Here is a 21,210-nt window from a genome sequence, read left to right on the forward strand (position 1 = left end):
GGGCCCTGCTGCTGCGCCTGACTTCGTGAGACCCGCGCCCCGGGCGTGGCTGCCTGCCCCGCCTCTCAGCAGGGCCCCAGCAGCCATGGTTGGGGCCTGGCCATCGACCCCCGTCCATCAAACCCCCGGGGGAAGCTCAGAGGTCGGCTCAGGGCAGCGCTCAGCTCGGGGAAGGGAGGGCGGCTCGGAGGGGCAGAAACCCCAGGGGGCAGCTGAGGAAACACAGGGCACTGCTGGCAGCCGGAGAGACGACAACGGCGGCCCGCGGCCCTGAGGCAGGGTAAAGCATAGCATAGCATAGCACGGCACGACACGGCACGGCATAGCCGGGCCGGGCCGGGCCGCGACACCGCCTATGGCGGAGCAGGCGTTGCTACAAGAGGGGGGGAGCGGGGGCTGAATGGCCTGGCCTGGCCTGGGCGGGGCAGGGCGGGGTGGAGCAGGCAGCTGGGCCCGGCGCCATGGCGGAGGTGGGGAGTGCCGCCCGGAGAGTGCTGGAGCTGAAGGAGCGGCTGGGCTGCGCGCAGGAGCCCGCGGAGGTAGCGGTGCTGTGGGCGCGCTGGCTCCCACGGAGGAAGGCGGGGGTTCCCACCGGGGGTGTCAGGAGGCTGCCACGATCTCAGTGTATACTGTATATGCTTATATGTAACGCAGTATGGCGGTGCCGGCTGAGCCCGCTGGCCCTCGCCGCGCTGAGGAGATGCGGGCCCGCGCTGCCCCCCTCGGCGTTGGCTTCCGGGACCTGCCGAGCAGAGAAAGAGGTGTTCGAGCTGGGCCGCCGAGGGGAAACCCGCGAGTGAGACTCTGGGTCTCCGCTTTGTTTCCCTCCCTTGTCGTGACCAGGAGGGGTTGAGGGAAGGCAGGGTAGCGGCCAGGTCACGCGTGGTTATTTCCCGGGTGGGTTAGGGCTAAAGCTTTCTGTGGGTGACCGAGGGGCCCTGCGTGCAGTCAGGTGAGGAGGGGAAGGGCAACCAAAGCTGGGTGTTGTGTCGTGAAATCTAACACGTAGTGCTGGTTGTGTGAAGTCTTGTCAGCCTGGCCAGAAGGTCAAAACGCAGGAGGTGAGGTGCTAATTTCTATGTTCGTAAGAGCTTTTCTCGGACAAAAAGGCGTTTCTGCTTTGTTTTAACGGCGTGCAGCAAGAGAGTGGGAGCTATCACGCCCTGCATTGTTATTCCCGGTGCAAGAAGAACAAAGCTGCTCTTATCTCTGAAAGGAATTAAACAACCTGTAGCATAGCCGGGCTGCTCAGTAGCTGCAAGGACTAGATAAGGAATACTTGAAGCAAACATCAGTGAGGAGATGGATCAGAGCACCCTGCGGAAGCTGGACTTGACACTCTCGAAGTACCAAGAGGCAGCAGACAGGGAGATAAGCACAGGCTCTGAGATGGAGCGGGAAGACGCCCCTTGCTCTCTGAGCAGCAGCCTGGACTCTGAAGGAAATGGAAGCAAAGCAATACGTGCCAAATTTGGCTTACCGTTTTACAAAGTAATAAATCATATTTGGCTGAAGGTGTATTCAAAAGGGTGGTTTGTTTGGGTTTTTTGAGGGTTGAATTCAGTTTGAAAGTACAGAACGCATTTGCCATGATAGATTTCTAAGACATTAAAACTTGACACAAGTTTGCAGAAGTGTTTGGAGGCAGAGGGTCGCAGTAAAATTTAATCTGCATTGCATTTGGTAGCTAATGACTTGCAAAGTTTAGTTATTAATCATATTACTATGTGTTTTCAAAGTGTGTGTGTATGCATATATAGGAAATACTGATTTTCTTAGCCAGTAACGGTTTATCTCCCTGAGTACCAGTGCTGTAGGCTGTATCTGTCCAAAATGCAAATATTTGTGCAGGTGCTTCTTCAGATGTTTTAATTTGCAGTTCAATAAACCTAAAATTTCTTCTTGTACTACAGAAGTGATCAGATAGTATAGTCTTTGAATTTTTTTTTTAATGCTTGGGATTGGTGTCGATATGCTATTCTGAACAAGAGATTGAAAAGGAAAAGAAACAAACAATTCTAGAGTTAATTAATTTATAAATGATCCCCAAACAATGTTTCAAAACACATTCAACTCAAGTGAAAAATGTGAATAGGTCTGGCAGATTTGGCCCTGTTAAGGGAGGAGTTGCATGTGGCATGATTGCAAGCTGGTGCTGCATAAAATGGGACTAATGGTGGTGCTGCAGCACTTCTGTGTCTAGTGAAACAGAAAAACTTACAGATAGCAGGGGCTGAAGAATGGTAGGGGAAGTGAGAAACCGATAGCTGTAAATTGGCAGCCATGAAATACACTGCTAATAAAAAGTAAATCTAGTAATAGAAAATATATTATCATGTTTAAAGGCAGAGGAAAGTTTTAGGTATGTGTGGAAAGAATAATAAATCAGTATTACAGATGTTTATGTAGGTAAGTGTTGGTGATGTCAAATATTTCTGTTCCATACTTGAGAATAATATTTGTCTGGGCACTTTTTAATAGCTGCTGAATACTTTCTGATCTGATAGTAACCAGGGAAGATGCAGAACATTGATTGTTCATGTCAAAAGCTCCTTAATGTGTGAGGTTTTGTAGCTGCCCCAGTGAGTTTTTGGATAATTGACCAAAGAATGAACAGAACTAATTTAGATATTGAATGATGCTCAAGGTACTAGGGAAGTACAGCATGACAGGAAAAAATAGTGTGCTATTGCTTATACAGGTAAATGAAATGGTCTTCATTAACATTGATCATGAAGGAATATGTTGAGCAGTTGCACGATGTTGCATATAAGATGTAATTCCTGTAGAATTAAGGGATGGTACCATGATCCATGCCACTCAATGAGACTTTATGTAGGTAAGTACTGCCAAATTTATCTCAAATTATATTGAGCTGACACTAACTGTCCTAAATATATGCAAGTTTCCTGAGACATTTGACTTGCTTCTGTATGATGCTGATTACAGTAGCAATCTTATGGAACCTGATGCAATACATAAAAGGGATTTCAGTTGCACTCACCAAAAATAAGTGCCAGACCTCATCAGAAAACAATGTTCACTTGCAGTTTTGGCTGTGGGTTTGTGGTGTTTTTCTGGGGCGATGGGAGGTGATTATATACATCTATTCTTGACATGATGCTACTCAAATCTTTCGTCATTCAGAAGACAGCAAGCATTGTAGGGAAATACTACAAATACTGAAGTAATTTGTGTCAAATGAAGAGAGACTCTTCTAGAAACCAACTTTGATCATGTGCTAGGCTACATTCATTTGTACAACATGCATTTTAACATGGTTCAGTGGAAAGTCACAGCTAGGAGCTATGAATATAGGTCACTCAGGATAGGAGAATGTATTTTGGAAAGCATTGACTCAGAAAATGATTCGGAGCTCTGATGTATTACCAGTTGAGCATGAAATTGCAGTACAATGCAATGGGTTATGGAATAAATGCTATCTTTGGGTAGCTTAGCAGGGTTATGTTACTACTGCTATATAGTATTAGGGGAACAATTACAGGAATATTATGTCCTGTTCTGGGGACTGTTTTTAAAAACAGTGCTGCCAAGCTGCAAAAGATAGTAAGCTCAAGAATGACTGTAGCTCTGGCTAGCATAACTTACTGAAACTAGAGAGCAAAGGTAAAGTGTGTGATTAGTGTTTACATTTTTGTGTTGTATAAGATGTTTGGGAGAAAATTCCTTTATTTAGCAGAAAGAGATCACGAGGTTCAGTAGCTGAAAGCAAAACTAGACAATTTTTTTAGGGAAACTTTTTTTTTTTACTGAGGGCTTAGGAATGACTCACTCAGGAATGCCCTGGGTTTTTCTAATGTGTTGTCTTCAAAGTGCTGGTATTCTTTCAGATGAACTGTCTAGCTCAGACAGAAGTTATGGACTTGATGTGGATTTACCACTTGGTGAAATTTCATGGGCTGTGTTATAGAAGACAACAGGCTACATATAATCACAAGGATCTCTTTGAGAGAGAGATGCAGCTAGTGAGTGAGGAAGAGGAGGGAAGGAGAGAAAGCAAGGAGGAGTTATTGTGAAATGTTGAGTCAGTCCCTTGACCTCAGATGGTCTGGGGACCGGTTAATGGGTCCCATCCGTCCCGAGGGGCCAGGCTCAGCCAGGAAAAGTGAGGTGACTGTACAACACTCACAAAAGGGAGGCTGGAGCAGTACTGGTGCAGTGGGAAGAGATCAAACTTAGTGCACCTGGGATCTGTTGTTATCATCACTCTGCTTTCAATTTTGACTCTGGAAAATTTTGTTTGCTCACATGCGTCTTACCCCTTGTTCATTACCTTTGCCCTCTGCTTTCCAAATACCTGACTGCTTTCCCTCCTCCCCTTCATCTTAGCTCACTCTTGTTCCTATTGTCACTTTTGTGTTTGTCTCGCACTATGTGTGTGCCAGCTCTCAGTTTGTAAGGCTCTGATTCTGTTTTCTGCTTGCATTGTGTGAACACCTGTGTCTTGGGCTTGCTTGGAATGCCATTTATTGGAAACAATAATCCTAAAGGTTTTGGCTTGTCTTCTAGAAATCAGGATGTATTTAGGAATTTCATAGAACAGTTCAGGAATCATATATATATATATACACATATATATATATATAAAAGTAACTTTTATGGTCTTCATTGTATTTTTATAACATTTACCATCTCCTTTAAAGTCAGTAGAGTTTTTCCATGAGGGTATAGCTGATAGTGGTTTGCAAGGTAAAATAGTCTGAAAACCAATGTATTGTATGTGTATGGAAGGACTTGGGGAAAAATTATTTTGTACAGTCCAGTGAGATAAGAAGAGTCAGATGGGCTATAAATGCTATGGTAAGAGATATAGTTAGAGCAAGGCACCTCAACAGTCAATCTTAATTTTGTTTTTGAAGGCCTGTTCAGAACAGACTTCAGATAAATAACTTTTTCTTTTTGCCTTATTGTATGTAATAAATGTAATGGTCCACCACATAAATATAACGACACCAAAGTTCGTGTTTTTAACAAGCTTTATTTTCAGTGACAGGCTTTACTGTGTTTTATATTTCACAATATACCTTTCTGTGGCCTTCACCAAAGTCTGATAGGTATCGGAGCTTGGTATTTGTGCTTTAAGAAGCAAACAGCCCCTCCTAGTCTTTAATAGAGAAATGAAAACTCTCCAGCAAATAGGATAAATACAAAGTTTCTCTGTGGTTTGCCACAAATTACATTGTTTTCCTGATTGTGTCTGTAAGTTTGGTTTTAAATGCTGAGTGCTTGGAGATGGGTGATTCCTACGGGCAGGCTGCATGCTGTCGTTTACATTGCCTAGTCACAGTAGAAGGCAAATGGAGCTCACTCTCCTTTGGTAGTCCTGTACTCGCATAGCTGCCGATCTCACCGTGGTTTAAGCAGGTCCCTGCTTTCGAGAGATCAGGATTGCTTCTCCTAAAAGAATTGTCAGTGTTTGATCAATGCTTTGTGTTTTCTTTTTATAAAACCCTCTTGTTTGTCTTAATTTGTCAAATGTGATACACATTTCAAGAAAGCAAAATTAACAGTGTGGCCTTTGGTTTAGAAAACTTTGGAAGTTTTTTTCTTTCATTAAAATGTGTTGACTGTTTTCAGACATGCTTGTCATCTAGGTACTTTTGTGATTTAGCCTGTTGTTTTGAAGTTGTATGAATAGTAATTGTCTGCTTCCTGGACCTGTTCTTCTGAAATGAACTCTGCTTCGTGAATTAACTTAGTCTAAAATCCATCAAGAGGAAACACTCAAAACCCCCATTTTCCTTGCAGCTTAATGAAAACATCTTTTAGTATTCTTCCGTGTATAGGATTGTTTTTGGACTATGGGATTTATTCCCAGTAGTTTGCACTGCTTGAGTATCTAGTCATCCTATATAGCTCAATATATCTCCTCAGCAATGGGTTATGTCCTTTTGATTGCAAAATAAATTAAATGAATGGGGACATATTTTTGATTAAATTAGAAAATTAACTAACCTGACACTGATAACATAGTTTCTAATGATTGTGATTAACATTGTCAGCAATTATTTGTTTTACTTAAGCATCTTTGCAACACGCTTCCTGATGAGGATTATTTAGAAAAAGTCTTCAGCTCACAAAATATGTAGTCTATACCTGTGAAATGTTTGAAAAAAAAAATGTTAAATGTTAATCTTGTATTGTCCTGAAAATGAAGAGTAGTTCTCTTGAGATGCAAAATTGTTTTTAGCTTCATTGCATGTATTGTTAAGTCAACTTACTGGCTCAGGGAGTATCTTATTCTTAAATAAGAGATAAACAGAACGTCGCATGGCTTTCATACTGTTTCCAAAATTTTGGTGGAAGTTTTTTTTTTTGTAGGTATCCTGCCATTTTGTAGTTAGCTGAACTTTTTGGAAGAAAGCTGATTTGTTACCTCTAGTCCTAGGTGTATGTCTTACTGTTACAGCTTTTCTCAGGCTGCGAAGCATTTCTCCTGTACTTCTCTAAGTCTCAGAAACACTGTTGCAGGGTGAGTGATTTATAGGAAGAACTGCATGCCAGGCATGTAGATAGAGCCCACTCCACACCATGAAATTCAGTTTAAAGTGTGGGGTTCCACTACTAATGCATTACAGGAACTTAGAACAATAGTAGGAAAAAATATCTCCCCAGTGCTTAGTTTGGTACTCATTTTTGTACCTCTTCTACCTCCTGCAGCACCATTTCAGAAGCAATATCTAATATGATAGATGACAGTTCATTAATTATTTAAGTTATCATAGCTGTTACAGTTAAAAAGTTTCTTTTGCATTCCTGCAGGGTCCTGCTATTGCATTTAGAAATGGTAATGATCTGAAAAACATGATTAGTATTCCAGGCTTTGTGATAGCCCTGTGAAATGTTGTAAGCTTCAGTTGCATGTTAATTCTGTCTTCTACATAATGTAACTTCGTTGAAGTTTGTAAAAGATAAAGGCAAATTGCTTGTGTATGGTCAACTGCAAGACTGTGTTGCGTTGTATACTTATTGCCAAAGAATCATAGAATCGTTCCAACCCCCTTGCAGGGACACCCTCCACTAGACCAGGTTGCCAAAAAATTTTATGTTCTGCTTATAAATGGGACATCTGTGTTATTAAAACACTTCCCATAGGAAGATGAGCCATTTTGTATCTGAAAAATTCTTTCCTACTTTGATGGAAATGTTGAGTTTTGTAACAGATGTATACTTCATTGCTGTGAAAAACCCTGGCTGTTCTAGCTTGAGCTCATTCTGTTAATGTACAAATTGCAGTTAAGTTTTCAAAAACCTTATTTTTTGCAAACTGGGCTCCCACCAGCTCATTCGTCCTTTCTTGGCCTGGACTGATGGAGTGGTGCTGCTGATGGGGAAACCTGCTGGGAGACTTGCTGCTTCTTGCATGGTGGTTCTGCATAATGCAGCTTTTCCATCGGCTCTGTGACAAATGAGGGTCACATGAGGAGTGTGGCCATATACATGTCACCTGTACTACTGTATTATTGATCTTTAATATAATCTCTGTAATGGTAAATTCATACCTACTGGATTTTCTGGTATTACTGAAGTTGGGGGCTTGGCAGAACTGTACTGGTTCACAGCACAGGCTTAAAGCACAGCCCTGATGTGCAGTAAAGGAGTGCTTACATTTTCCTGGAGCTACTAGATATTCCTCTTAACACTGTGCAGTATTTTTGGATTAAACATGTGAATGAGGATGAGAAAAACAGAGTAGAACTTACGAATATTTGTTTAAAAAATAGCTAATGTTTCCTTTCAGATTATAAAAACACTTAAGGTACTACAGGATTTGGATATATCGCTGGATATTCTAGTGGTAAGTGACCAATAATACATTAAACTCTTCCATAGTGAATTACTGTGTAAATATCAGGGTTCTGCAATCATAGAAGCAGTGAACGTTGTTGCATTTTGTAATTTTGACTCTTAATCATGATTCATTTAGAGCTCTGTAGAAGGAACCATGGAACCTTTTCCAAAAGCTGGCTGAAAGCTGGGCACACAACTTGGCAAATGCAGTATTATACCAACCGTAATAGTACGGAGCAGGGACCTGAGCATATAGAGAACACATTGCTACTCAGAGTTGGTTTCTTCTCACTGTAAAACTGCTTTCAAGTCAATGCTTAAGACAGATATGGGTGAACCATTCTTTAGGTCAGTTGTCTAAATCTTCTTTTATTAGCAGCTCAAGGTTAGTTTCTTGCATTTAAAGAGCAGGCATCCCAAGTTACAGAGTAAGGATACTTGTGACTTGTCTCCTTATCCAAGCTGTATCCTATCAAATTTTATATTAGAAATTCTCACACTGATGTAGGAAGCTTCTGGTTATTATTGGCAATGCGCCTGTATTTCAGGAAGAAGAAAAATATGGTTTTTGTGAGAGAGCTCTTTAAAGAGTAAGAGAAAAATATGGCAATTAAGATATTTGGCTGGCCTATTCAAGCCTGCCTAAACACAGGTAGACTTCTACTGGAATACAGCAATATTTATGTATTTTTATTGGAAAGCAAAGTAATCTCTTCTGCAATTAGTTGTTTAAAGTAAAAGGACTTTTGCAGACAATTAATGCTTCCAGCAGACTTGCATGTTTTATAATGTGAAAGACTAGGATGGAAGCCTTCAAGTCAAATAGAGGAAAGATATGTCTTACAACTGAGGACTCCACGTGTTTTTAACACATTTGAAGACAATAAATAGCTTTAGGAAATAATCCCACCAAATTTCTTTCATCTCTTTGCAATACACTGACCTACCAAACCAGTATTGCTAAAATTATATAGAAGCTAAATCTCCTTAGAAAGAGCTTCCAAGTTTCACTTTAAGGCATGAGCTGATTTTGTGGGACTAGCATATGTATAGCCCTTGCTCAGACGTCACAGAAGTGTCATTTCAGTAGTTAGCAAGAGCATTAACAGGTTGCTGCTAACCTAGTGAATTCCAGGTTTTGTATACATCTTAAAAGTGACAGTTTGTGAATCAAAGATACTTACTGATAATACAGGATTAAAAATCATAGATGATACTTTATATATACTCAAAGTCTGCAAGATAGTTGTGCTTAAACAACATAACTCACTAGAGCAACATTTGAAGGCACAGTGGTAATGTGAAAATAATTGTATTGGGGAAAACCAGAAAATGACAGGTTTTAAATGTTGGGGTTGTTGGTTTTTTTTTTTTTTTTCTTCCCCTCTGGCTGAGACTGAGTTTAATCATATGAACTCTGCTCCTCTGACCCCTCTACCCAGTACTAATCCTGGTTGAGATGCATTGTAGATTACAATACATCCATCATATGTGCTCTCTAACATGCTAAAATGAACCTGCATAAGCCTAAAGGGGATTTGAATTGATTAATCTAATTTACTAGGGCAGGATGCATTTTGTGGGCATAAGTATTCCAGCCAAGTGAAATTCTTGAAATAAATACATTTATTGGAGGAAAATTACTTCTCTTAGTTTTATGAATTAAGACAGCATTTTGTTCTCCATATTTGGTTATAAAAAACTGTTTTCTTCAGTTCTGTTTGCAGTATGAACAGTGTATTTATTATTTCTTTAGCTGCCTTAAGGCTTCTCTGACTACTAGGCTAATACTGTTTGTAGCAGTTTAAGAGAAGGTTTTATTTGGGAAGATAGTTATGACTGACTTTGCCCATCTTTCTTGCACTGTATTCAACAGGAAACTGGCATAGGCAAAACAGTTAACGGTTTTAGGAAACATGCAACTGCTGGGAATGTAGCTAAAACCCTGGTAAAACAATGGAAAAAACTTATTCCTCCAGAAAATAAAAGGTAGGTGTGAACTAGCCTTTTTCTAAAAGTTAATTATACTGTAATGTAACTTTATAGAATACAGCTTAGAAAGCTTAGGAAAGTGTTTGGAATGACAAATACGCATTAGAACAAATGTATACATTGAATGGAAGAAATTAATATTTCTTTTATAAAATATCAGAAAACAAATCAGAGCAGTAAGCATTGATCAACTAGCCAGCCAGCACCCAAAGACTTCAACTGCCTTTTTTGACTGGCACAAGTTCTTAGGTCGCAGCTGATGCAAGCAGGACTAAGCCAGTGATGGGCACTGCTTTGCACTTCTTCAGGGAAGTGGAAAGCTTGCCCTTTTTTCCCCAGAGTGGTGGCTAAATGAGGCAGCTCTCCAATGATTTGGTTGTGTAGAGGATTTGCCCATAATGTTCTTGTGGACTGAGAGAGGCTTCCAATATTGGAGGAGTCACACTGAAGAGATGCGATTTCTTCTTAGAATGAAGCAGCCATTGCTGCCATGGCCAGCCTGACTGCGCTTTAGATAAATTGTCAGAGGTCTGCAAAACAAGGCAGTTGAGCTGAGAAAGCCAAATGTATAGATCGACTAAACAGTACATTTTAAATCTGAAGTTGTTCACACAACAAGAAAGTGAAATACCGGAACCTGTGATAAGCAAAGTGTAAAGGCTGACCTGTTGTAATCTGTATCACCTACAGAACATGTTCTAAATTCTCTCCTAGTTATTTCAATAACCAGGTCTGTTATAAAGCATAACTTGTGTAAAAAGTGGTATCCAATGCATCATAAGCAAATAGTAGTCAGGTGTGTTTTCCTACTGATGGTTATGTCCCTACTCCCCACTTGTCTTGCTGTCAATTCTTGTAGCAGTATTTAGTGGTGCTGGATGCAAGAGCTGCTTCTATGGGATTCTGTACTGATAATGGAAGAATAAGAGCACAGTTCTGGGTCTTGTAAAATTATGACACATGGTGTGATTTAATGCTTTTAGTTTTACTAGCGTAGATAAAAATTGATTGTTAAAGATTTTAGCATCAGACGTAGCATTGGATGTGATTTTTTTTTTTGGTGTGTGTTGCAGTGGTCACAGAGGAAGAAAACAAAATATTGAAAAAGAAAAAGATGAGACAAAATCTTGCATTTCCAAGGAGATTAAGCCTTCGGAGGAGTCCAAAGCATCTGTACTGTCCTCCAGAAGCTCCAATAGTGCTCCCATTTCTAAAAAGTTGAATAAGCAGCGTACTTGTAGTGAAAAGACCCATCAAAGTAGAGATTCAAAGTCTCAAAAAGAATGTGGTAATAAAGAATGTAGCAGCAGTGGTTCTAAGCATGCTTCCCAGGGTACTAATCCTCAAGCTAAAGAAAGTGACTTCAAAGAGACAACCTGTGCACACAGCAAGAAAGTTTCAGAAAAGCAGTGTTCCTCTGTAGCTAATAAAGACTTACCACTCCTGAAGGAAAAGCCTAGTAAGGATGCTTCCAAACAGAGAAATCCTAAGCAAGTGAAGAAACCAAAACAAAAACTTGTCATAAAAAGCAAAGCTGAATTACCTAGTGATGAGGAATTTGAGCCCCCTACTATGTCTTTTGAATCTTATCTTAATTATGATCAAGTTATCAAAAAAAGAAAGAGGAAGGCTTGTTCTACAGGTGAACGGCCAAAGAAGTGCAGCGAACAGAAGAACAGCTCATTACCACACAAGACTTCAAAATTTTCCCATGCAAAAGAGGGAGGAGAAGATGTAAAAAAATGTGAGGATGATCAATCAGAAACTCCCAATAAAAAGGTAAACCACTGCATGGTTGAGATAACAGCAAATAAACTGCAGATGAATAAGTGCTTTGGTTTCTTATTTTCAGTAAAATTCAGCTGTATTTATTTTAAGCAACAGATTGCACGGCTCTGGCATATCAGCTGCATTGAAGTTGCCAATAATTGCAATAATTGGGGCAAAAAAAAAGATTGTTTATTGCATACTGGCAGTTTACAATCAACTTGTCTTGTATTTTTAGAATTATTTCCAATATGGCAATAGTTTTTGATCAATATCAAGTAATCTGCTTTTTACCTGCAAACTAAAGGTACTTACCTTTGGAAAGATGTCCCCTTCTTCCATTCTTTGCCAGCCTGGTTTGTAACTGTAGCAGCTGCTTGTGTATAGCACAGTCGTTTTGTCAGATGCTGTGGTTCTGTAATAGTGAATGTTAAGGTCTACAATAGAACTGAACTTTCTTCTTTTAATGCATTGAAGTAAACAAAAATAGCTTGTATGTGTTTGTAAAGTGAAGTGTCTAGTCACTTGAAGTGGAAGAAGCTTAAGTAGCTCCTCTGAGCCAAGGAAGATCTAAATGTGTATTAATTAGACCTTTTAAATGAAGCCCTTCTGTGCACTGGGAATTAGAGGCCTCTTCAGTCTTTTATCTTTACTGTGATGTAAAAGCTCTAGGCTTTCTTTATTGTGGAAGATCTGCAATCTGAATATGGTATCTTCTGTCCCAAATGGAGAGATACTAATGTAGAGGCTTGTGTATAATACTCTAGCATAAACTGTTTGAGAAAAAAATCTTGGATGTTCAAGCAGTTGTGAAAAGTTATTAAAGATACTAAAATGAAGTTCAGGGAGATGCAGGTTTTGGGCTGTAAGTGCCTGGCTTACAATTGGAGGACACTTAAGACCCAATTTAGATGTTGCACATAATGCCAAGCATTTGTAAGGACCTGTACTTACCGGACTGCTGCATCTTTAAATCCCTTTTTAAGGGATGATCTGTGAAAATTTTAGGCTAAATGGCTTATGCAGCACAAGACCTGATAGAACCAGGTATAAAGCTGTTTCTTGTCTTTTGGCATGGCATTTAGTTTGCCTTTAAACATTTAATTGTGGTTTTGTCATCTTGCAGTTTTTTCTCATTCATTGCACGCCTTTAACCTCAGTAGTGATTTATCTGAAAGCCTGTTAGCTGAACACATCTACTCTGTTCTTTGATCTCTTTTTATGCACTGATTGCAGATATCCCACTAAGTTCCTTTTGTGATATAGTCTTGGGAAGTAGAGTATGAAAGGATATGCTGAAAAGTAATCCAGTGAGTAAATTTTAGGGCAGAAAAAGAGTAATTCTAGTTTTCCTAGTTAACGTTGAGGTTTGCTTAAGAGTTGGGTTTTTTGTAGCTTATCTTAAGCCTCAGTAAACCCAAATTTGTAATGTTGAATCAATGTTTCCTTTACTGTGCACAGGCCAAGGTGGCATCCCTCCAAGATCTTCTTAATACTCCACTGCCTAAATTTCTGACAGGCATCTCAATCTCATCTCCCCCATATGCTGCAGACTTTAAAGGTAAGTAGTATGCAAGGCTGATAAATGTAAATCAGCGCAGGTTTTTTACAGCTCTATGTAGAGATGTCTTTATCCACTTTCCTAACAAACTGTATTAGCTCATCTGTCCATGGCAAAGAAATGCCTTGTCTTTGCTTTCTCATCTGCAGAAATCATATTGATGCTGAAGGGAGTTATAAAGGCTTCCCTCTTATGGCTTGCTGAATAAAGAAATAAAGGTTACCACAGATGTAAAGAAGGCACAGATCAGGGGGTAGTTCTACAAGCTCCATTTGTCTTTACTCCTGTCTATACCTTATAGCAGGCAAAGCCTTAGAAATTATGTTGGGTAAAACAAATATAGGAAGCACTAGGTGTAGCTTTGGCGTAGGAACTTGCTACTGTCTTTATAGGTAGGTGTCACAAAGTGCTGGTGGTGCCCCTAGCAGCTCTTGTGAAGTTTCAGTGGTTTCATCTCACTGTGGTCTTGAAACATCACTGCTATTGCAGCTTCTGGCTTAACTCTGGGATAATTCAGGAAGATCAGTAACGTGCTGTAGACTGGTATCAGAGTAATCTAGATGTGAATACAGCTCATGCAGGGCTGAGCTAAATAACGTAAGGCTGGTTTGAGCTGGTGCAGCTCACTTGCAACATACATGCTGTCTTGGTGTTAGATGATGATGAATGGACTTCTGTAACATATAGTATGTGTAAGGGCCCCAAACTGTGCTGTGGTAACTTTGTATTTCAAGAAAAATGAATATACATGTGTCCTACCAGCTGTGTTTCTCTGAAAGCTGAATGTTTAAAGCATTGTAAAATGTCAGGAGATAAAGGAAACCCTGCCTGATGTTTTGTTTGCAGCTTCCCTAGCACCTGTTGTAGAAGCACCCCAGCAAGTCAGTGAGACAGTTCAATTCACAGGACGGAGACTGAACTCTAAAATGCAAGTTTACTCTGGTTCTAAAATGGTCTGTCTTTCAAAGATGCTTACACTGTATGAACAGTGCATCCGTGTGCTTCAAAATAATATTGATTGTGAGTACTTTTAAGGGATTTGTAGCAGGCTGTGCCTGAAAGTGCATCAGATTTCTTTTTTTTTCTCCATGCCAACAACTGGCCTACTAAAAGACATTGCCCCTCCCTACTGACAGCAACTCATAGCAGGTTGAAAAGCACTTAAGAATGAATTTATGGTCTTGCTAAAATGTAGTTTTGTTTTGAAAGCGTACCTTTTTTAAAGTTCCAAATTTAGTTAAAATATAATGTCCTATAAATTATAAGCCAAAAAGCCTGCTGATTTTTTTCACCTCCAAGATGTTTGTTTACATAAATTAGAATGAGTGATCAAGAAACTGTTTATTCCTTTGCATAGGCAGAGAGGGGAGTGATGCCCATCAGTAAAGATGGGGCAATAGCTATTTGAAGGTGCTTTCTCCATCCTCAAATACAACTGCTAGTCAGTATCGAGCTGCTGGTTTATATTTTCATAGCCTGACTTCAAAGTGTGTTCTCTTAGTGCTTGCTAAAATTAACTTGTATTTTTCATTTTAAACTATTTGGTGAGTGGTATTACCCACTGAGTAAAATAAATGAGATACTGAAAGTAGTGTCCTCTTTTGTAGCGCTACATGAAGTAGGAGGTGTGCCCTTTGAAATTCTTGAGCCTGTGCTAACACGTTGCACACCAGAGCAGTTGTTTCGAATAGAGGAATGTAATCCGGTAAATTCTGCCTTACTAAATTCAGGGAACCACAGAGGACATGAGGCATCTGGTTTTGCCTTCCTTGCACCCTTTTTGATAAACATTCTCCACGGGTTACGCTGGTTTTCTGTCTTGCATACTTATTTCTTTGAATTCAGCTGTCATTATCAAGCCTCCCTTTCTCAAGTGCCAGGACTTAAAGCATTTGGGAGAATTATTACTGATGACTAAGTGAAAGCTAGTGTGGGTAGAAAAGTATCTCAGCTTCTAAAAATAAGGAAAACAAGACCACAGTATTTACCACTGAAATAGCTGGGAAAGGCATAATAGAACCAACTGTTTTCAAGTTACAAACTGTTAAGGCTGCAAAGCGTACCGATTGGGGGAGTATCTGGGGTGAGATTTCATGTGTGTGGTAGATTTCTTATCTACACTGTTAGGACTTCAGTTCCATGATGCAATTGGACATTGAGATTCTGAGCGTAGCACTTCGTAGTGCAAGCTGGCCATTCATCTGCATACCTAAAGTTCAGAACTGGTGTGGCCTGAGCCTGTGCTGGAAATGCAAGTCTAGGCTGTAAGCATGGCTCACTAACTCAAATATAGAGCTCTGCTAGTTGAAGCTACACGATTTCTAGACTGAAGTCAGCAGCTCTGCATGGTGTTGCCACACTCCATGTTGGGGGTACCTGTGATAGCATGTGTGGTGGGATTTGTTCTGCACCTTTCTTCACTGGGGGACTGGGCTTTGTCTACAGGCTCACCTAACAGGTACTCTTGAAAATGTTACTTAAATCTTTGATTTAAGATATTTTGTGTTCATACTAGACATTTGCAGAAGAGTCTGACCACTTGTGGAAGAATCACTGCCAGAGAGATTTTAAAAATGAGAGCCTCCTAGAATATGAGTCTTGGCGTGAAATGTACTTGAGACTGTTCAATCAGAGAGAAGAAAAACTGAAGATGCTTACAAAAAGTATTCTTTCAGCTCAGTCTGAGAAACCGAAAGGTAATACCTGTGGTTAGCTTTTTCACTTACAAACCCCAGTCTTTTCTGCTATTCTTGACACTTACTATGTAGGGTTTAGTGGTTTGTTTGCACTGATGCTGTATCTCTAGGAGAAGACATCAAGCAAGAATGCTGTTCCTTTTAATTATAAATTGCTCAAAAATAAATACATGCATTAATACAATACACTAACGCATAATACTTGCAGTATACAGTAGACAAATCTTACCTTACTGGTTAGACTGAGGATTCTAAGCAACAATGCAAAGAGTACCAATACAAAGTTAATATGAAGAAATACTGTAAGCAGTCTGCATGTGACTTGCCATGGTTCAGTTACTACTTTGATACCAGAGTCTGCTTTTCTGAATTATTTTTTTTCCCCAATTTAAACTTAGAAATTGCCACATAACCATATTATCAACTGAGTTTTGAACATAAAGGGCAAAAAAGTTATATATCCTCTGCTCCTTGCTTCTGTATTAGGCCGGCAAGTAAAAATGGCTTACATGACCAGTGCAGCAAAACCACCCAGGAACGTTCGCCGACAGCAAGAAATCTATGGGACAGCAGGACCTGTCACCCAATTTCATCCCATAGAGAAGTGCAAGTAAGTGTTCTGTATTATGCTTTTAGTTTGAGTTTAGATGTCTTTGTCAGTACAAAAGCCTGCTGGCAAAATATTTTTGAAGTTATAAATAGCTCTCTATTTACTTTCCTTTTTTAAGCAGCTAGTGGCTAGAAACTTAACTTGCCTTTTAAGTCTTGCATGCTCCTCTGCTGTGTATGCATTGTCATTGCAGATTTCTCCTAAGTGCCAGCGATGAATTCACCCTCCCAGCTGGAGAGTGAGTGGACACTGTTGTTTTTCTTCAGATTATGCTAATGTTGCTTATCCTGGGGAGATTCCAGTGTTGATGTTGTTTATAAACCTGCCTAGTAGCTTCACATGTTCTCTTGCTTTCATAAAATCCCAGTCAGCTGTCCAGAGTGATATAGCTGACCAGAGTGAATCTCAGCAATTTTTAATACTCTTGATTCTGGTTTTCTGCTTTGGCAGCTTAAAGAAGTGTCTGGAACAGTCTGTAGCAGCAGCCAACACTAATCACTGGAGGTACAGAAAACTGGGGTTCCTCAGATGTTTTTTTTTGTACAGCACAAAGCCAAATTTTCTTTGTGACATCTTAGTTCAGAGTAGCTCAACAGCTATGAGAACCAAAGCTGAGATGTGAAGTTTGTCCTACCGTTCCTGCCAGCCTAATGAACTCTTCTATCCAAGAGGATGGCTGCAACAGAGATAAACCAGCTGTGGTACCAGCTTCTGTCTCTTCTTCCCTTCTCAGCTATGTGGAGACAGACTGCTGATTTCTTACTGTTTGAATATCTGCTCTTTTCTAAATGAGAAATCAGCAGTTTGATTCAGAAGCACCCCATGGGTTGATGATCCACATGCCAGCAGCTGGATCATAAAAGCTATGGAGAACTGGAGAATCACAGAATGATTTAGGTTGGAAAAGACCTCTAAGATCAAGTCCAACCATTAACCTAACACTGCCAAGTCCACCACTAAACCATGTCCATAAGCGCTACATCTACACATCTTTTGAATACCTCCAGGGACGGTGACTCAACCACTTCCCTGGGCAGCCTGTTCCAGTGCTTGATAATCCTTTCAGTGAAGAAATTTTTCCTAATATCCAATCTAAACCTCCCCTGGCACAACTTGAGGCCATTTCCTCTTGTCCTATCACTTGTTCCTTGGGAGAAGAGACCAACACCCACCTGGCTACAACCTCCTTTCAGGTCGTTGGAGAGAGCAATAAGGTCTCCCCTCAGCCTCCTCTTCTCCAGGCTCAACAACCCCAGTTCCCTCAGCTGCTCCTCATAAGACTTGTGCTCCAGACCCTTCACCAGCTTTGTGACCCTTCTTTGGAGACACTCCAGCACCTCAATGTCCCTCTTGTATTGAGGGGCCCAAAACTGAACACAGTGCTCTAGGTGTGGCCTCACCAGTGCTGAGTGATGGAGGACAAGCACTTCCCTAGTCCTTTCCCTAGGACTATTCATACTGCCTGAACACAGGTATCTTAAGCCATGGTCACTCACTCAGCTGTGGCTGCTGGTGAGCATGGTGCTCTCCCTTGTCTCCATGGCCTGTGGCTGTTCCCATGTTGGCATAACTGCTCTGCAGCTCTCTCTCAAAATTATCCCTTTGTGGGGGGCAGCAGGTGGAACACTTTTTTCATTAATCTGAATTAGGGAACAGTTATGTAGGTTGACAAATATATGAGTGGATAGTGACAGATAGCTGGGGACGGGGAGGATAAAAGTTAAGCTGTTAGATATGTGATGCTAGACTGAGTTAGTATAGCTGAACATGTTAGCAGAGTCATTTTAGGTCATTTCTGTTCTCATGCTGCAGTGCCTGCAGTTGTGCTGACTAATTGTTCAGTCTTAGGCACGTGAACTAGATAACCGAACTGATGTGGGTTTATTGGGGGGGAGGGGGCAGGGAACCTACAAAACTGTGGGAAAGTGTTTTATGCTAATTTCAGGAGCTTGACTTACAGTCAAGTAGTCTTGACTTACTTCTCAAGATGATGGGGGTATGAGGCAGGAATGAGAGCCTGGGTGTAGGAACTTTTTAAAATCAGCTTTTACACCAAAGATGATATTTTTATAGCTGCACCTCTAGGTGATTAAATTAAGAAGCTTCTTTCCATACTGTTGCTGTTTATAATGAAAAGATAGTTCCAAGGAAGTAGCTTGAGGTACTTGAAGTTAGGCTTCTGCTTTCAGTTGCCCTGTGGGAGCTTGTATCTATGTTGTGACACACCAGCTTTCCAGTTTAGGTGCTTCAAGTACAGTAGTGTAAATGTCCTTTCTGCTCCAGTAATCTCTGGGCCAGTAACTGAATGATGTACTCAAAGCCCTGCATGTTTGTTTTCTTTTCTCAGGCATGGTAAATTAGGAAGATCAGCTGTTGTGTGAAAGAAGCTGTAAGAGGGGTCGTTGCTTTGCCCTCTTGAGAAACAAGAGTTTGTTTAGGCATGATGAGTTAACTTCATTCCTTTGACAATGTCTTCTGAAAACCTCTCTGTTTTGGAGGTTATAGGGTTGTGGAATTTGAACAGCTGAAATCTTCCCTGAAGAAGCTGGTTTTGCAGGAACTAAAAATGTCCTATGGCATATGTGCAGACGTCAGTGACTGGCTCTGAGGTGTACAAGGCTGCCCAAATTGGTGACATCATGCTGACACTTTAATGCTGTGTTGGTTTAACTGTCTTTAGCAGCAGATATCAGCTCTGTATCTGCAACTGCCTCAGTCCTTGTCCTGTTGATTGAAGATCCCGTCCTAATACTTAGGGTTAGTTATTGTGCCTTTTCCTAGACATTCTTACTTAAAAAAATAAAATAATAATAATTAAAAAAAAAACCCTACACACATTCCCCCCCCTCCCCCAAACAAACAAACAATGAGAATTTGTGTAAGTTTACCCTCATTTTCTGGCAGAGAGCTAGTTAGCAGTTCAGTTGTGTTCAAAGAGGAAAACAAATACCAAAGAGCAAAGTAGAACACAGGGCATTATGAATCACAATGATATTGCTCAACATTTTGATCTCTCAGAAATTCTGATCATTTAATTTTAAAGACAAATAAGGTGCATCAAATCTAATAAATGGAAAGTTTGGGCAAAAGTGGAAATGGACTAGATGACCACCTGAGGTCCCTTCTAACCAGAATTATCCTGTGATTTTTTTTTTTAAATGTACTACAGAACTGACTTGTTAAAATACTGTCTTTGAGGTGTGAAGTATTAAATGTTTGTGATCTTTTTTCTCCAAAATGAGCCAGAGCAGATGATAGTTTCATATCAAAAGCTAACTTTTTCCCTGTTTCCTTCTTTTAAAAGAACAAGGATTCCAGAAAGCAGAGACAGAAATAACACATCATCAAAGCCAGTCCCTACTAGCAACAGTGGAAGCTCTAGCTCAAGCATAATGACTCAAGATGGAAAGAAGCCTATCAAAAGTAAGTGGAATTTCCTAAGATTATCAAGATGATTATTTTAACTTGCTGTCTATTAATATATTGCTTAATATTATGTTAATACCATTTCAAGTCACTGCTGTAATCCTAACTGGTCTCTTTTTGTTGTTATTGAAGAAATTGCACCAATCATGAGGAAGACTTTGAAAGCATTGAAGAATAGAGCTGGACGACGATAAAATGAGGCTGCATATTTGAAGCTTATGTCTGTGATAATGTAGCTAATGAAAGTAATGTTAATGTAAACATTCTACAATTTGCCTTAGTTAAAATAGTTATGAGACGTTGCAGGGGCAAATGATTTGCAATAAAAATTGAAACATCTCAATCTTTTCATACTGCTGCTTTCTTATTCGTGAATGAGGAAAACTGATTTGAAATAAGGTCAGTACACAATAATGACAAATCGGTTTATATGAACTTTTATAGATGCCGTCTTTACCAGTTTATGTACACATTTGCTTTCATGAAACTTGTACTTATGCACTTCAAGCTGTGGGCATATTTGCCAAAGTTAAATTTATCCCACAGAAATGGCCACAAGGTATACTTAGATAAGAGATTTTGGTGTCTCTAGCACAAAAGTGTTTTGGAAATTTAGTGTATTTGTTTCACTAAAGGTTTTCCTAGGGAGACTTCTATATTTTTCTTTTTATGAAAGCAAGATTTGGTTGGTTTTAGTTTTTCCTCTTCTGGAAACAGAAGACTGTTCATAAGACAGCCTTGGAGCTCAACTTCTGACCTGTTGGAAGTAGGCTGCAAAACGTCCTTACTCAGTACACCATGTGCTTTTCGGCCCTTTTACTTGACTTAGGCAATGAGCCTTTAAAGGAGAGGTAGGAGAAGAAAATGTCTTAAATTTAAATTCCTTTTTTAAAATTGCGATTTATATACTGCTAGGGTAAATAGGGCAGGCCATGGCAGTGAGTTAATGAAAAATCATGGGTTATTTAGGAGCTCTGTCTAGTTGGGACACTTTTGGTACACTAATTAAACCCAGACCTCTCATTGTGTGATACCATCTAAAGGCATTAAGTCCTTGTGTGGGAGAGAGTATTTTTAGGAACAAGCAGAAGGGAGGGACACCAAAAATGTCATCAGTTTGATGCAATGGTCATCTTGTGGAACTCATGCAGAATAATCCATTTAAGTCTGGAGTTGAGAGAAAACTTGTGCCATACTCAGCTGCTCTCAGCCTCTTGTGAAGAGGCCTAGCTTGCAACCTTGAATATGAGCCTTTTGTATTCAAAGTGAAAAAGCTATTTGGTCTGGAATAGCTGCCCTTTCAAGAGTTGGGGACTGATGCAGTTTGGGGTTGGAATATGAATGCA

The 21,210-nt window shown here is 40.1% G+C and overlaps 1 protein-coding gene across 2 annotated transcripts; it reads left to right on the forward strand.

Moving 5' to 3' along the window:
- The first annotated feature begins 461 nt into the window (after positions 1 to 461).
- LOC129205113 (elongin-A-like) lies at positions 462 to 20,194 on the forward strand. Of its 2 annotated transcripts, XM_054822201.1 has the most exons (11): positions 462 to 539; positions 7,763 to 7,819; positions 9,689 to 9,801; positions 10,878 to 11,583; positions 13,033 to 13,132; positions 13,979 to 14,152; positions 14,740 to 14,837; positions 15,648 to 15,828; positions 16,315 to 16,438; positions 19,743 to 19,861; positions 19,997 to 20,194. In XM_054822201.1, the coding sequence occupies exons 1-11, from the start codon at positions 462 to 464 to the stop codon at positions 20,056 to 20,058; spliced, it is 1,812 nt and encodes a 603-aa protein (XP_054678176.1). In that variant the 3' UTR covers positions 20,059 to 20,194. The 2 variants fall into 2 exon arrangements, with proteins under 2 accessions (XP_054678176.1, XP_054678175.1); XM_054822200.1 differs by lacking the exons at positions 7,763 to 7,819; positions 15,648 to 15,828; positions 16,315 to 16,438; positions 19,743 to 19,861; positions 19,997 to 20,194 and having other exon boundaries at positions 465 to 761; positions 14,740 to 15,592.
- Positions 20,195 to 21,210: the final 1,016 nt, after the last annotated feature.

This window comes from Grus americana, chromosome 3, assembly GCF_028858705.1.
Source record: "Grus americana isolate bGruAme1 chromosome 3, bGruAme1.mat, whole genome shotgun sequence".
Taxonomy (NCBI): Eukaryota; Metazoa; Chordata; class Aves; order Gruiformes; family Gruidae; genus Grus; species Grus americana.